Below are 15,729 nucleotides of genomic sequence, written 5' to 3' on the forward strand. Positions count from 1 at the left end.
ATGGCCATGGGGGGAAGGGCGTTGCTGGCCGGCGCCGCGGGGATGCGGGCAGGCAGGCACTGTAGGAGCTGCCGTCAGGCACCGCGCGCCCCTTATAGCTGCCATCAGGCGACCCCCATCCGTTGGCGCCCTGGGCAGCTGCCCGGCTCGCCCATGCCTCCGTCCGGCCCTGACGGCCCTGTTTGCACACACCTCCTTCTGCCCCCAGGCCAATCAGGGCTCGGGGGCAGGTGAGTGTGCAAAGCCTCCTCCCAGCCTGCCCGGAGCGTGTGGCACTTCTAAGCACCATGTGCTCCTTGTAGGGCGGGGGCAGGATGAAGGTAACTTTGTGCGCTTCCCCCTGCTCCCAGCCCCTGATTGGGCAGAGGCCCTTTTCCCCACCCCTGGTCTAGACCATCCCTGGTGGATGTCTGTCTAACCTACTCAGAAATATCCCCAGGGATGGAGATTCCACAACCCCCCTGGCAATTTATTCCAGTGTTTGACCCCCCTGCCAGGCAGGAAACTTCCTGATGTCCAACCTAAACCTCCCTGGCTGCAGTTTAAGCCCATTGCTGCTTGTCCTGTCTTCAGAGGCCAAGGAGAAAACATTTCCCCCTTCCTCCCTGTGACACCCTTTTAGATTCCTGAAAACGCCTCTCAGTCTTCTCTTTTCCAAACTAAACAAGGCCAATTCTTTCAGTCTTCTCTCACAGCTCATGGTCTCTAGACCTTTCGTCATTCTTGTTGCTCTTCTCTGGACCCTCTCCAATTTCTCCACATCTTTCCTGATACGTGGTGCCCAGAACGAGACACGATACTCCAGTTGAGGCCTGACCAGCGCAGAGCAGAGCGGGAGAATGACTTCTCGGGTCTTTCTCACAGCACACCAGTTCATGCAGCCCAGAATCGTGTTTGCTTTTTTTGCAACAGTGTCACACTGTTGACTTATATTTCACTTGCGGTCCACTCTGACCCCTAGATCCCTTTCTGCAGGTCTCCTTCCTAGACAGTCGCTTCCCATTCTGTGTGTGTGAGACGGATTGTTCCTTCCTCAGTGGAGCACTTTGCATTTGTCCTTATTAAACTGCATCCTATTGACCTCAGGCCATTTCTCCAGTTTGTCCAGATCATTGTGAATTCTGACCCATCCTCCAGAGCAGTTGCAGCCCCTCCTAGCTTGGGATCATCTGCAGACTTAATAAGCGTACTTTCTATGCCAATATCTAAATCATTGATGGCCACGGGGTGCCCCCTGTGTTCCGTGGGAAGGCCTGGACCCTGGGCTTTGTATCCCCAGCACCTGCTCACCATCCAAGTGGACTCCCGGGATGTCCGTGGACTGGAGGACTGTGTGGAGCGGCTGAAGATGATGGAAGCGCAGGGCCGGGTCTGGGGACAGGACATGATCCTGCAAGTGAAGGGCCAGGAGCTGCTCTTGAGTGACATCGAGACCAAGGTGTGTGGGGGTCTCCTGGCTCGTCCCAGCCACCTCCCCACACTGGGGGCTAACCCGCCACGCCCAGCCCATGAGCTCCCCACATGGCTCAGCCCACTGCCCCGCTGACCTGCCCTGTTCGTCTCTCCCTGCGCGGCGGCAGGAGGAGCTGGAGCGCTACCCCCTGGTGAGTGTCCAGGAATGCGCCGCCGTCCTCAACCGCTGCGTCTACAGCTCCATCCTGGCCATCACTCTCAGGGAGCAGAGCCAGCGCGGGAGCAGCATCATCCTCTTCCAGTGCGAGCAGCTCGGGGTGAGCACGGTCCCAGCTCCATGCTGCTGCATGCTAGCGGCCTGGCCTCCGCCTAGCACGGAATGGGGACTACCTAGCACTGCAGCCCTCTGCTGTGTGCCATTGCCCCCAGACTGCTAGGGAGATTCTCCCATAGCACCATGGCAGTTGCTTTCCGAGCTGGATGCTCTGGCGTCTGTCCCTGTGTGGCTGCAGGGTGCATGGGGGGCACTGCTCTCTGCTGCTCGGCTGTGGAGGGGGATTCATGCTCCTCTTCCCTTCCCGCCAGGCAGAGCTGCTGAAGGCCAGCCTGGAGAAAGCCATCAAGGAATGGAAAAGAGAGCAGGAGAGTCAGGACATGCTCAGGTAGTGGGGTGCCGAGGGCCTTTGTCAGCAGCCCCCCTCTGCGCCCATGACCATCCCTTCTGGGCACTTCTTTGTCTCCCAATCCATGATTCCTGGGGTGGGGGGGTCCCTCTGCACCCCTGGATTTCTGATGAGGAAACCCCCCCATAAAGGTACAAAGAAAATCCCCCAGGGGCTGATGGGAAACAGCCCTCACCGCAGTGCTGGACGGGGCCTCGGGCCCTCCGTAGATTGAGGTGCTCCTAGCCTGTCGTGCAGAGCACCCAGGGGTGCAATGGATTCCCAGGGGGCACCAGGTGTTTCTCCTCAGTGTCCCTGGGGGGTGCAGCCCAGCAAGACATGCTCCCCAGCCCCTCTGCTGGGGCTGCCCTCGGTGCTGTGTTACCAGAGGATCCCCTGCTTGTCCCCTTCCTCAGAAGCGACTTGGAGATCATGCTGGCCCAGCAGAGCCGAGGGCCCCTCCATGGCAATCCCCCACCTGCCACCCAGGACAGCAGGGCTGGGCCTCCGGAGCCAGACCCCTTCATCCCCCCACCCCCACAAGGGTGGCATAGCCAAGAGCCCCGGAGCCCCCCCGCCTCCATGGATGATGGTAAATGGCCTTGGGGGGAGGCAGGGCCGGGCTGGTGAGCGGGGGAGGGTGGGTGCGGTGGAGGATTCGGCCCCAGGACTCCTGGTCCCCTTTGCAGCCCTGCCAGTGACTGTAAGACGGGGCTCCCGGTGCTCCGCGGGCACTGGTGGGCGCTGGGTTTGCTGCGGGAGGGCTGGAAGTCTGAGCCCAGGCGGAGAAGGGCATGGAATGGCAGGTCCCCCATGACCCCTCCCCGCTGCGACTGATCCCAGCCCCTGCGCATTGCAGCGCCCGGCCAGCCACAGCCCCCGAAAGCCACAGGCGAGTGGACAGATCCCGGCTTGCGGCCGCTGCAGGACGTGGACAGAGACACTGTAAGTGCCCCAGGGCAGCTCCCATGCTCCAGCACCTCCCTGATCCCAGCCCCCCAGCAAACGCGCAGCGGGGCAGAGCTCGCTGGGCCTCGACTGACGCTGCTGGGCTGTGCACGGAAGCCGCCTCCATGCTCCTGCCAGGCCCAAGCAGAAGAGGGAAGCTGGGGGAGTTTTAGCCTACGCAGGGCGGCCGGCCGGCTTAGGGGACAAGCTGTGAGGTCCCAGCCTCGCCCTGGGGAGCTATGGTCGGCTGTGAGGGAAGGGGACAAGCCAGAGGAGGGGCGGGGAGACCCAGGGCGAGAACTGGGCCCCCTTTGGAGGCCAGGCGGACTGGTCCCTATGCAGCACCTCGAGCCCCGCAGGGCACTAGCATCTGGGCAGAGGCGCTCTGGGCACTGTCTGCTGCTAGGGGGGCGTTCTCCCCAGAGACACGGGGCCCGCCGGGCCGCTGACACGGGGCGGCTACGTCTGGCTCTGCAGGAGATCCTCAACCACGTGCTGAGCGACGTGGAGCTCTTCGTGGGGAAGCTGCAGGAGGTGAGTGGCCCGCTACTTGCCAAGAAGCTGAAGAAAAAGGACAAGGAGAGAGGAGGTGAGAGACGGAGGGACAGGAGAGGTGGCTCTGGCACAGGGGTGGGCCCGGGGGCGAGGTGGCTCTGGGGCAGAGGTGGGTCTGGGGGAGAGGTTGCTCTGGCGCAGGGGTGGGGGCCCGGGGGAGAGGTGGCTCTGGGGCAGGGGTGGGCCCGGGGGTGAGGTGGCTCTGGGGCAGGGGTGGGGGCCAGGGGGCGAGGTGACTCTGGGACAGGGGTGGGCCCGAGGGCGAGGTGGCTCTGGGACAGGGGTGGGCCCGGGGGAGAGGTGGCTCTGGGACAGGGGTGGGCCCGGGGGCGAGGTGGCTCTGGCGCAGGGGTGGGGGCCTGGGGGCGAGGTGGCTCTGGGACAGGGGTGGGCCCGGGGGCGAGGTGGCTCTGGGACAGGGGTGGGCCCGGGGGCGAGGTGGCTCTGGGACAGGGGTGGGCCCAGGGGCGAGGTGGCTCTGGCGCAGGGGTGGGGGCCTGGGGGCGAGGTGGCTCTGGCGCAGGGGTGGGGGCCTGGGGGCGAGGTGGCTCTGGCGCAGGGGTGGGGGCCTGGGGGCGAGGTAGCTCTGGCGCAGGGGTGGGGGCCTGGGGAGAGGTGGCTCTGGGGCAGGGGTGGGCCCGGGGGCGAGGTGGCTCTGGCGCAGGGGTGGGCCTGGGGGCGAGGTGGCTCTGGGGCAGGGGTGGGGCCCGGGGGCGAGGTGGCTCTGGCGCAGGGGTGGGCCTGGGGGCGAGGTGGCTCTGGGACAGGGGTGGGGCCCGGGGGCGAGGTGGCTCTGGCGCAGGGGTGGGCCTGGGGGCGAGGTGGCTCTGGGGCAGGGGTGGGGGCCTGGGGGCGAGGTGGCTCTGGGGCAGGGGTAGGGGCTCGGGGGCGAGGTGGCTCTGGGGCAGGGGTAGGGGCTCGGGGGCGAGGTGGCTCTGGGGCAGGGGTGGGGGCCTGGGGGCGAGGTGGCTCTGGGGCAGGGGTAGGGGCCCGGGGGCGAGGTGGCTCTGGGGCAGGGGCGGGGGCCCGGGGGCGAGGTGGCTCTGGGGCAGGGGTGGGGGCCCGGGGGAGAGGTGGCTGTGGGGCAGGGGTGGGGCCCGGCGGCGAGGTGGCTCTGGGGCAGGGGCGGGGGCCCGGGGGAGAGGTGGCTCTGGGGCAGGGGTGGAGCCCGGGGGAGAGGTGGCTCTGGGGCAGGGGTGGAGCCCGGGGGCGAGGTGGCTCTGGGACAGGGGTGGGGCCCGGGGGAGAGGTGGCTGTGGGGCAGGGGCGGGGGCCCGGGGGCGAGGTGGCTCTGGGGCAGGGGCGGGGGCCCGGGGGAGAGGTGGCTCTGGGGCAGGGGTGGAGCCCGGGGGCGAGGTGGCTCTGGGACAGGGGTGGGCCCGGGGGCGAGGTGGCTCTGGGGCAGGGGTGGGGCCCGGGGGAGAGGTGGCTGTGGGGCAGGGGCGGGGGCCCGGGGGCGAGGTGGCTCTGGGGCAGGGGCGGGGGCCCGGGGGAGAGGTGGCTCTGGGGCAGGGGTGGAGCCCGGGGGCGAGGTGGCTCTGGGACAGGGGTGGGGGTCCGGGGGCGAGGTGGCTGTGGGGCAGGGGTGGGGCCCGGGGGAGAGGTGGCTCTGGGGCAGGGGTGGAGCCCGGGGGCGAGGTGGCTCTGGGACAGGGGTGGGGGCCCGGGGGCGAGGTGGCTGTGGGGCAGGGGTGGGGCCCGGGGGAGAGGTGGCTGTGGGGCAAGGGTGGGGCCCGGGGGAGAGGTGGCTCTGGGACAGGGGTAGGGGCCCGGGGGTGAGGTGGCTCTGGGGCAGGGGTGGGGCCCGGGGGTGAGGTGGCTCTGGGGCAGGGGTGGGGCCCGGGGGTGAGGTGGCTCTGGGACAGGGGTGGGGCCCGGGGGAGAGGTGGCTGTGGGGCAGGGGTGGGGCCCAGGGGAGAGGTGGCTCTGGGACAGGGGTAGGGGCCCGGGGGTGAGGTGGCTCTGGGGCAGGGGTGGGGCCCGGGGGTGAGGTGGCTCTGGGGCAGGGGTGGGGGCCCGGGGGAGAGGTGGCTCTGGGGCAGGGGTGGGGGCCTGGGGTCGAGGTGGCTCTGGGACAGGGGTAGGGGCCCGGGGGAGAGGTGGCTCTGGGGCAGGGGTGGGGGCCTGGGGTCGAGGTGGCTCTGGGACAGGGGTAGGGGCCCGGGGGTGAGGTGGCTCTGGGGCAGGGGTGGGGCCCGGGGGTGAGGTGGCTCTGGGGCAGGGGTGGGGCCCAGGGGCGAGGTGGCTCTGGGGCAGGGGTGGGGCCCGGGGGAGAGGTGGCTCTGGGGCAGGGGTGGGCCCAGGGGCGAGGTGGCTCTGGGGCAGGGGTGGGGCCCGGGGGAGAGGTGGCTCTGGGGCAGGGGCGGGGCCCAGGGGCGAGGTGGCTCTGGGGCAGGGGTGGGGCCCAGGGGCGAGGTGGCTGTGGGGCAGGGGTGGGCCCAGGGGCGAGGTGGCTCTGGGGCAGGGGTGGGGCCCGGGGGCGAGGTGGGGGGACCAAGGGAGAGCAGGGCGACGGGGGGACAGACGGACTGGGCCCCACTCCCAAGCAGAGCTGCGTGGGCCAGTCTGTCTGTCTGCCTGCTGGTGTCTCTGGGGGGCAGGCGTAAGGGCCCCCCGGCTGACGCCTCCCTCCCCTCTCTCCCCTCGGCCCCGCAGTGCTGCCCCCACAGCCCGAGTTTGAGGCCTGCGTCCAGAAGATCAAATACGCCTTAAACCTGCTGGTAGGTCGGGGCGCCGGCGGGGGGCAGAGCAGGCCAGGGAATCCCAGCCCCCGCCCCCGCCCCCCCCGCCCTGCCTGGCTTTTGCACGCGACCACAGGGCTCCCAGCGCCTATCCCAGCCCCCCTCCCAGTTGCTCCCCCGCCCCGCCAGGGTTCCGTCCGGCGCCCAGCCGGGAATTCAGAAGATCCCCACATTGCACGTTGCACGTGTCTGGTATTTTCTGAATTTTTTCTACCGGACAGAGGGCGCAAATACTGGACTTGTCCGGTAGAAAACCGGACCCCTGGCAATCCTAGCTGGGGGTGGCTGCTGTCCTGGTGGGGCAGAGCAGAGACCCTCTGGCCCGGGCTGTGCGGAGCGGGGGAGTCCCAGCCGTGGGGCGGGACAGGCCATCCCGTTGCTGAGCGGCTCCTGTCTGGGACAGCTGATCAGCGGTGAGGTGGGCTCCCCTGCAGCTGGGTGCTGATCGTGCTCCTTGCAGCCCTAGACAGGCATGTCTGCTTTGCCCACCCAGCCCCACAGCCTGCCCCACACCTTTCACTTGGGGTCAGCCGCTACAGCAACCCCGCCTATGGCACAGCCCTGCAGTGGGGGTGCTGCTCCAACTCCCCAGCCAGACCCTCTGTGCGCACGCTGCCCCGCGAGCCGGCCCCTCCCTGGGCAGTGGGGCAGCGAGGAGAAAAGCCTCCCCCACGTTTTGTGTCTGCACAGGGGAAGCTAAAACCTCACATGCAGCAGCCCAGTGCCCCGGAACTGGTTGTGCTCATCTTCTCCACCCTCTCGCAGGTGAGTACAGCCGGCCGGGGGCCGCACACCGACTGCTCGGCGGGCCGGCTCCCGCATGCCTGCTGGGCTGGCCAGTACGTCTGCCAGGCACAGTGCCCTGACACTGGCCTTCGTTCTGTCTCCGTGGGGTCTGCGGAGCGGGTGTCAACTGGCTTAGCTCCACCCGCATCGGGAGAACCGCGCCCCACACTGACTTCAGAGGCACAAAGCCAGCCAGCTCCCGGGGAAGAATGACCCCCAACCAGGAGCTGGATTGGGGGCTCCAGGAAAACTGTGTCTAGACTGGCCAGTTTTTCCGGAAAATCAGCCGCTTTTCCGGAAAAACTTGCCAGCTGTCTACACTGGCCGCTTGAATTTCCGCAAAAGCACTGACTTCCTACTGTAAGAAATCAGTGCTTCTCGCGGAAATACTATTCTGCTCCCGTTCGGGCAAAAGGGCCAGTGACGACAGCTCAGTTTGTTTTCTGCAAAAAAGCCCCGATCGCGAAAATGGGGATCGGGGCTTTTTTGCACAAAACTGCGTCTAGATTGGCCACGGATGCTTTTCTGCAAAAAGTGCTTTTGTGGAAAAGCGTCCTGCCAATCTAGACGCGCTTTTCCAAAAATGCTTTTAATGGAAAACTTTTCCGTTAAAAGCATTTCCGGAAAATCCTGCCAGTGTAGACGCAGCCTGCGTGTCCGTAAGTACCTGCAGTGCTTTCCACCACTGCAAAGCTGCACAAAGGGTGGAATCCCACTCCCCTGGACTCACTGGTGCTTGCGAGGTGCTGGCTCTGGATCTCCCTGTGGAGACCAGCATGTCTCAGCTTGCGTCCCGACCCGAGAGGGGGGTTGCAGGGAGGCCGCAATGTTCTTCAGTGGGATTGCGGGATCGCTGCCCTTACATCTGCGCCCTTCCGAGCTGGGGGGCAGAAAGTGGCAGCTGCTGGCCACAGGCAGCAGCAGCAAAGTAAGAGTGGCAACACCACCCCAGGCCATTGGTCCTGCTGTGCCGCGGCTGGAGGAGGCTCGGCCAGCGCAGGGATCCCAGCTAGCCAGCGACGGTCTCCAGCTGCCCAGCCCTAAACGCAGCAGCGCTGCCAGCAGCACAGAAGGAAGGGGAGCGATTCGGGAGCAGCACAGAAGGAAGGGGAGCGATTCGGGGGCAGCACAGCAGGAAGGGGAGCGATTCGGGGGCAGCACAGCAGGAAGGGGAGCGATTCGGGGGCAGCACAGCAGGAAGGGGAGCGATTCGGGAGCAGCACAGAAGGAAGGGGAGCGATTCGGGAGCAGCACAGCAGGAAGGGGAGCGATTCGGGGGCAGCACAGAAGGAAGGGGAGCGATTCGGGGGCAGCATAGCAGGAAGGGGAGCGATTCGGGAGCAGCACAGAAGGAAGGGGAGCGATTCGGGGGCAGCACAAAAGGAAGGGGAGCGATTCGGGGGCAGCGCAGCAGGAAGGGGAGCGATTCGGGAGCAGCACAGAAGGAAGGGGAGCGATTCGGGGGCAGCGTGGAAGGAAGGGGAGCGATTCGGGGGCAGCACAGAAGGAAGGGGAGCGATTCGGGGGCAGCACAGCAGGAAGGGGAGCGATTCGGGGGCAGACCAGCAGGAAGGGGAGCGATTCGGGGGCAGCGCAGCAGGAAGGGGAGCGATTCGGGGGCAGCGCAGCAGGAAGGGGAGCGATTCGGGAGCAGCGCAGAAGGAAGGGGAGCGATTCGGGAGCAGCGCAGAAGGAAGGGGAGCGATGCGGGAGCAGCGCAGCAGGAAGGGGAGCGATTCGGAGGCAGCACAGCAGGAAGGGGAGCGATTCAGGAGCAGCACAGCAGGAAGGGGAGCGATTCGGGGGCAGCACAGAAGGAAGGGGAGCGATTCGGGGGCAGCATAGCAGGAAGGGGAGCGATTCGGGAGCAGCACAGAAGGAAGGGGAGCGATTCGGGGGCAGCACAAAAGGAAGGGGAGCGATTCGGGGGCAGCGCAGCAGGAAGGGGAGCGATTCGGGAGCAGCACAGAAGGAAGGGGAGCGATTCGGGGGCAGCGCAGAAGGAAGGGGAGCGATTCGGGGGCAGCACAGAAGGAAGGGGAGCGATTCGGGGGCAGCACAGCAGGAAGGGGAGCGATTCGGGGGCAGCACAGAAGGAAGGGGAGCGATTCGGGGGCAGCGCAGCAGGAAGGGGAGCGATTCGGGGGCAGCGCAGCAGGAAGGGGAGCGATTCGGGAGCAGCGCAGAAGGAAGGGGAGCGATTCGGGAGCAGCGCAGAAGGAAGGGGAGCGATTCGGAGGCAGCACAGAAGGAAGGGGAGCGATTCGGGAGCAGCGCAGCAGGAAGGGGAGCGATTCGGGGGCAGCACAGAAGGAAGGGGAGCGATTCGGGGAGCAGCACAGAAGGAAGGGGAGCGATTCGGGGGCAGCACAGCAGGAAGGGGAGCGATTCGGGAGCAGCGCAGCAGGAAGGGGAGCGATTCGGGGCAGCACAGCAGGAAGGGGAGCGATTCGGGGGAAGCGCAGAAGGAAGGGGAGCGATTCGGGGGCAGCACAGCAGGAAGGGGAGCGATTCGGGAGCAGCACAGAAGGAAGGGGAGCGATTCGGGGGCAGCATAGCAGGAAGGGGAGCGATTCGGGAGCAGCGCAGCAGGAAGGGGAGCGATTCGGGGGCAGCGCAGCAGGAAGGGGAGCGATTCGGGGGCAGCGCAGAAGGAAGGGGAGCGATTCGGGGGCAGCACAGCAGGAAGGGGAGCGATTCGGGAGCATCACAGAAGGAAGGGGAGCGATTCGGGGGCAGCATAGCAGGAAGGGGAGCGATTCGGGGGCAGCACAGAAGGAAGGGGAGCGATTCGGGAGCAGCACAGAAGGAAGGGGAGCGATTCGGGGGCAGCACAAAAGGAAGGGGAGCGATTCGGGGGCAGCACAGCAGGAAGGGGAGCGATTCGGGAGCAGCGCAGAAGGAAGGGGAGCGATTCGGGGGCAGCACAGAAGGAAGGGGAGCGATTCGGGGGCAGCACAGAAGGAAGGGGAGTGATTCGGGGGCAGCATAGCAGGAAGGGGAGCGATTCGGGGGCAGCACAGAAGGAAGGGGAGCGATTCGGGGGCAGCACAGAAGGAAGGGGAGCGATGCGGGAGCAGCACAGCAGGAAGGGGAGCGATTCGGGGGCAGCGCAGCAGGAAGGGGAGCGATTCGGGAGCAGCGCAGAAGGAAGGGGAGCGATTCGGGAGCAGCACAGAAGGAAGGGGAGCGATGCGGGAGCAGCGCAGCAGGAAGGGGAGCGATTCGGAGGCAGCACAGCAGGAAGGGGAGCGATTCGGAGGCAGCACAGAAGGAAGGGGAGCGATTCGGGAGCAGCGCAGCAGGAAGGGGAGCGATTCGGGGGCAGCACAGAAGGAAGGGGAGCGATTCGGGGGCAGCACAGCAGGAAGGGGAGCGATTCGGGAGCAGCGCAGCAGGAAGGGGAGCGATTCGGGGCAGCACAGCAGGAAGGGGAGCAATTCGGGGGCAGCGCAGAAGGAAGGGGAGCGATTCGGGGGCAGCACAGCAGGAAGGGGAGCGATTCGGGAGCAGCACAGAAGGAAGGGGAGCGATTCGGGGGCAGCATAGCAGGAAGGGGAGCGATTCGGGGGCAGCGCAGCAGGAAGGGGAGCGATTCGGGAGCAGCGCAGCAGGAAGGGGAGCGATTCGGGGGCAGCACAGCAGGAAGGGGAGCGATTCGGGGAGCAGAACAGCAGGAAGGGGAGCGATTCGGGGGCAGCACAGCAGGAAGGGGAGCGATTCGGGAGCAGCACAGAAGGAAGGGGAGCAATTCGGGGGCAGCACAGCAGGAAGGGGAGCAATTCGGGGGCAGCACAGCAGGAAGGGGAGCGATTCGGGGGCAGCATAGCAGGAAGGGGAGCGATGCGGGAGCAGCACAGAAGGAAGGGGAGCGATTCGGGGGCAGCATAGCAGGAAGGGGAGCGATTCGGGGGCAGCACAGAAGGAAGGGGAGCGATTCGGGGGCAGCACAGAAGGAAGGGGAGCGATTCGGGAGCAGCGCAGCAGGAAGGGGAGCGATTCGGGAGCAGTGCAGCAGGAAGGGGGGGCAGCACAGAAGGAAGGGGAGCGATTCGGGGGCAGTACAGCAGGAAGGGGAGCGATTCGGGGGCAGCACAGAAGGAAAGGGAGCGATTCGGGGGCAGCACAGCAGGAAGGGGAGCGATTCGGGGGCAGCACAGCAGGAAGGGGAGCGATTCGGGAGCAGCGCAGAAGGAAGGGGAGCGATTCGGGAGCAGCGCAGAAGGAAGGGGAGCAATTCGGGGGCAGCACAGCAGGAAGGGGAGCGATTCGGGGGCAGCACAGCAGGAAGGGGAGCGATTCGGGGGCAGCACAGAAGGAAAGGGAGCGATTCGGGGGCAGCACAGAAGGAAGGGGAGCGATTCGGGGGCAGCGCAGCAGGAAGGGGAGCGATTCGGGGGCAGCATAGCAGGAAGGGGAGCGATTCGGGGGCAGCACAGAAGGAAGGGGAGCGATGCGGGAGCAGCGCAGCAGGAAGGGGAGCGATTCGGGGGCAGCGCAGCAGGAAGGGGAGCGATTCGGGAGCAGCACAGAAGGAAGGGGAGCGATTCGGGAGCAGTGCAGCAGGAAGGGGAGCGATTCGGGGGCAGCACAGAAGGAAGGGGAGCGATTCGGGGGCAGCACAGCAGGAAGGGGAGCGATTCGGGAGCAGCACAGCAGGAAGGGGAGCGATTCGGGGCAGCACAGAAGGAAGGGGAGCGATTCGGGGGCAGCATAGCAGGAAGGGGAGCGATTCGGGGGCAGCACAGCAGGAAGGGGAGCGATTCGGGGGCAGCATAGCAGGAAGGGGAGCGATTCGGGAGCAGCACAGAAGGAAGGGGAGCGATTCGGGGGCAGCACAGAAGGAAGGGGAGCGATTCGGGGGCAGCGCAGAAGGAAGGGGAGCGATTCGGGAGCAGCACAGCAGGAAGGGGAGCGATTCGGGGCAGCACAGAAGGAAGGGGAGCGATTCGGGGGCAGCATAGCAGGAAGGGGAGCGATTCGGGGGCAGCACAGCAGGAAGGGGAGCGATTCGGGGGCAGCATAGCAGGAAGGGGAGCGATTCGGGAGCAGCATAGCAGGAAGGGGAGCGATTCGGGAGCAGCACAGAAGGAAGGGGAGCGATTCGGGGGCAGCACAGAAGGAAGGGGAGCGATTCGGGAGCAGCACAGCAGGAAGGGGAGCGATTCGGGGGCAGCGCAGAAGGAAGGGGAGCGATTCGGGAGCAGCGCAGCAGGAAGGGGAGCGATTCGGGGGCAGCGCAGAAGGAAGGGGAGCGATTCGGGGGCAGCACAGCAGGAAGGGGAGCGATTCGGGGAGCAGCACAGCAGGAAGGGGAGCGATTCGGGGGCAGCGCAGCAGGAAGGGGAGCGATTCGGGGCAGCACAGAAGGAAGGGGAGCGATTCGGGGGCAGCACAGAAGGAAGGGGAGCGATTCGGGGGCAGCGCAGAAGGAAGGGGAGCGATTCGGGGGCAGCACAGCAGGAAGGGGAGCGATTCGGGGGCAGCACAGCAGGAAGGGGAGCGATTCGGGAGCAGCACAGCAGGAAGGGGAGCGATTCGGGGAGCAGCACAGCAGGAAGGGGAGCGATTCGGGGGCAGCGCAGAAGGAAGGGGAGCAATTCGGGAGCAGCACAGAAGGAAGGGGAGCGATTCGGGAGCAGCACAGAAGGAAGGGGAGCGATTCGGGGGCAGCGCAGAAGGAAGGGGAGCGATTCGGGGGCAGCACAGCAGGAAGGGGAGCGATTCGGGGGCAGCGCAGAAGGAAGGGGAGCGATTCGGGGGCAGCGCAGCAGGAAGGGGAGCGATTCGGGGAGCAGCACAGCAGGAAGGGGAGCGATTCGGGGGCAGCACAGCAGGAAGGGGAGCGATTCGGGGGCAGCACAGCAGGAAGGGGAGCGATTCGGGGGCAGCACAGAAGGAAGGGGAGCGATTCGGGGAGCAGCGCAGCAGGAAGGGGAGCGATTCGGGGGCAGCACAGCAGGAAGGGGAGCGATTCGGGGGCAGCGCAGCAGGAAGGGGAGCGATTCGGGGGCAGCGCAGAAGGAAGGGGAGCGATTCGGGGGCAGCACAGAAGGAAGGGGAGCGATTCGGGGGCAGCACAGCAGGAAGGGGAGCGATTCGGGGGCAGCGCAGAAGGAAGGGGAGCGATTCGGGGGCAGCGCAGAAGGAAGGGGAGCGATTCGGGGGCAGCACAGAAGGAAGGGGAGCGATTCGGGGGCAGCGCAGAAGGAAGGGGAGCGATTCGGGAGCAGCACAGAAGGAAGGGGAGCGATTCGGGGGCAGCGCAGCAGGAAGGGGAGCGGTCCCCCTACGGTACCTTTACAGCCGCCCTAAGTACACCGGGTTTCAGGCTGTTCTGTTTGCAATCCCGCCTGGGGACATTCGGCTTCTGTAGCCAGTGCCTTGCCGCACTCTGCAGGAGGACCTGCTGCATCATGAGCCTGTCGCTTTGGCCAGGAACTCCACAGCTAGGCCCCTTCGTCTCAGCGGGGCCGGGGCAGCCCACAGTGGGTTCCATGACGACTTTTCCCCATGACACGCAGGTGATCCCTGGCAGTGATATTCTCAGGACGTGGCCTTGTGGCTCCCTGTGATAGTGAGGGCTAGTGGTTAAGGCACAGGCCTGCTTTTAGTCCTGGCTTGCCACTGGTTTGCTCTGTGCCCGAGAGCGAGTCACTCTCCCTCTGTGGGACTCCACACCCCCATCTGTAAAGCAGGAGTCCATCCCCCAGGGCTGTGGGGGCGGCTGCTCACAGGGCACATGGGGGTGATGCTGCACAGGGGGGTTGAACCGTCCCCTGCCCCCAGCGTCGAGGGCTTCCAATTCCAGCTCTCCCTGCAGAGCAGCCCAGAGCTCCGCACCCGCCCTAAGCGCCCCTCTCCCCAATGCACAGATCCTTGCCAGCTGCCCCTGGCCCACCCTGGCCTCCAACATTGTGTCCCCCCTGCTGACGGAGGCCACCATCGCCCTGCTGGAGGAGTGTCTGGAGAAGAAGGAGCGTGGCACCTGGAAGAGCCTGGGCAAGGCCTGGCACACGACGAGGTGAGGGAACCCTTGGGTCCGGGGTGGCCAGTAGGAGCCTGAAAGCCCTCGCCCTGGGACCCAAGGGCGCCACCTTCCCCTTCAGTGGCAGCCTGGGTTTTAGTTGCTGGTCTGAAGTGGCCACACGTCCCCGTGCTGCCCAGCCTCGCTAGGCCTGAGAGGGGCGCACCGGAGACCGGCACAGCCAGCTCCTCCCAAACGGGCCTCAGACACCGAACAACATCGGCCCTTACCAGCCTGCGCCAGAGCTCAGCAGCAGTGTTCTAATTGTCCCCCGCCACGTGCGGAATGATTGTATATGCGCCCAGGCGTGTGCAAATGTGCACCACCACGAGCTCCACAAACCCTCGCTGGGGGCACTCTGCTAACCAGCAGGGTGGCAGTGGACTAGCCCACAGAGTGCCCGGCTGACGGGGCGCACTGAGCGGTGGGGTTGTAAGAAACTGGTCCCGCACGCATTCACCGAGCTTTCTGGCACCTCCCCCTCGCCCTGGCCCGTGGACCCTCCTTCCCAGGCCGGACCTTGAGCTGGGCCCCGGGACCTGTTCTTTGCTCGTGCAGCCTGCTTGCTGTCAGGGCTCAGGGCAGCCCCCGCCCAGTGTTAATGGTCCACTTTGGAGGCCAGCACAGCCAAGTCCTTTCTCTCTCCCCCACCGGCAGGGCCGAATTCCCAGACGGCCAGTTCATCCCTCCCTATATCCCCGTCTTCTCGGACGGGTGGGTGCCGCCCCTGCCGACCCCGCGGGAGAGCGCCACGCACATGGAGAGGGTGAGTCTCCACAGCGGCTGGGTGGGGGGCACGCTTTCAGCACCATTGCCCCCACTCCCCTTTCAGCACAGCCATTGGAAAGCGGGCACAGCTGAAGGTACAGCTAACGGGCTTATCTCACAGAAGCAAAACTAAGAGGGCAGTTTGGACCCAGACCCCCTTGTAAGAGAGGGGATTGTCTAGTGGTTAGAGCACTAGCCTGGGCCTTGGGAGACCCAGCTGTGAGCTTCTGCTTTGCCACTGACAGCCCATATGACCTTGGGCAAGTCACTTAGGCACAGCTCCTCTCAGGTATTCAGGTGCTTCACTCCCATGGGGGTTAGGTGCCTAAATATGGTTGAGGCGTTCATGCCTCGATTTCCCATCTGCAAAGTGGGAGTAGCCCAGCCTTGTCTCCCCAGGGGGTCTCCGGGCTGATGCATTCGAACCACGGACCACCATTGGCGCATAGGGCATGGCGGGGGCAGGGGCAGATGGGCAGCTCTGCAGGAGCCAGTCTTTCCCTTTGCCCTGGGCTGCAGGTCGTAGCCAGGCTGCTACTTGTGCAGTGTGTCTCTGGGGGAGGGTGACGGCCCCTACTGGGGCGTGCTGAATGTGCACCTTGGCCCCTGCTGATGGCATGTGCTGAGCTGCTGCCCCGGGGCAGGCAGGGGTCAAAGCCCTGCTATTGCTAACGGGCGGGGGAGATTCTCCCAGAGCTTGGCAAGACAGGCTTCAGGGTGCAGCCACCAGGGTGCGACATGCTGCGTAGCCAATCCAGGATGTGCCCATGTGGGCACCACGAGGGGCTCTTGTTCCGCCTTCGGTGTCCCTGCGTCACCCCGAGTATAA

General features: G+C 66.0%; 1 protein-coding gene across 1 annotated transcript in view; it reads left to right on the plus strand.

The window, feature by feature from the left end:
• The window catches only part of EPS8L3 (EPS8 signaling adaptor L3), a 43,172-nt gene that overhangs the window by 19,275 nt on the left and 8,168 nt on the right, over positions 1-15,729 (plus strand). Inside the window, exons 6-15 of the mRNA XM_075916013.2 lie at positions 1,280-1,438; positions 1,581-1,730; positions 1,999-2,075; positions 2,492-2,667; positions 2,935-3,020; positions 3,501-3,612; positions 6,234-6,298; positions 7,010-7,084; positions 13,981-14,129; positions 14,790-14,898. Of these exons, the coding sequence (XP_075772128.1) occupies positions 1,280-1,438; positions 1,581-1,730; positions 1,999-2,075; positions 2,492-2,667; positions 2,935-3,020; positions 3,501-3,612; positions 6,234-6,298; positions 7,010-7,084; positions 13,981-14,129; positions 14,790-14,898 (1,158 nt within the window). The remainder of the gene's footprint in view (positions 1-1,279; positions 1,439-1,580; positions 1,731-1,998; positions 2,076-2,491; positions 2,668-2,934; positions 3,021-3,500; positions 3,613-6,233; positions 6,299-7,009; positions 7,085-13,980; positions 14,130-14,789; positions 14,899-15,729) is intronic.

The sequence above is a fragment of the Pelodiscus sinensis genome, chromosome 27 (genome assembly GCF_052426305.1).
Source record: "Pelodiscus sinensis isolate ZL-2025 chromosome 27, ASM5242630v1, whole genome shotgun sequence".
NCBI classification, from domain to species: Eukaryota; Metazoa; Chordata; order Testudines; family Trionychidae; genus Pelodiscus; species Pelodiscus sinensis.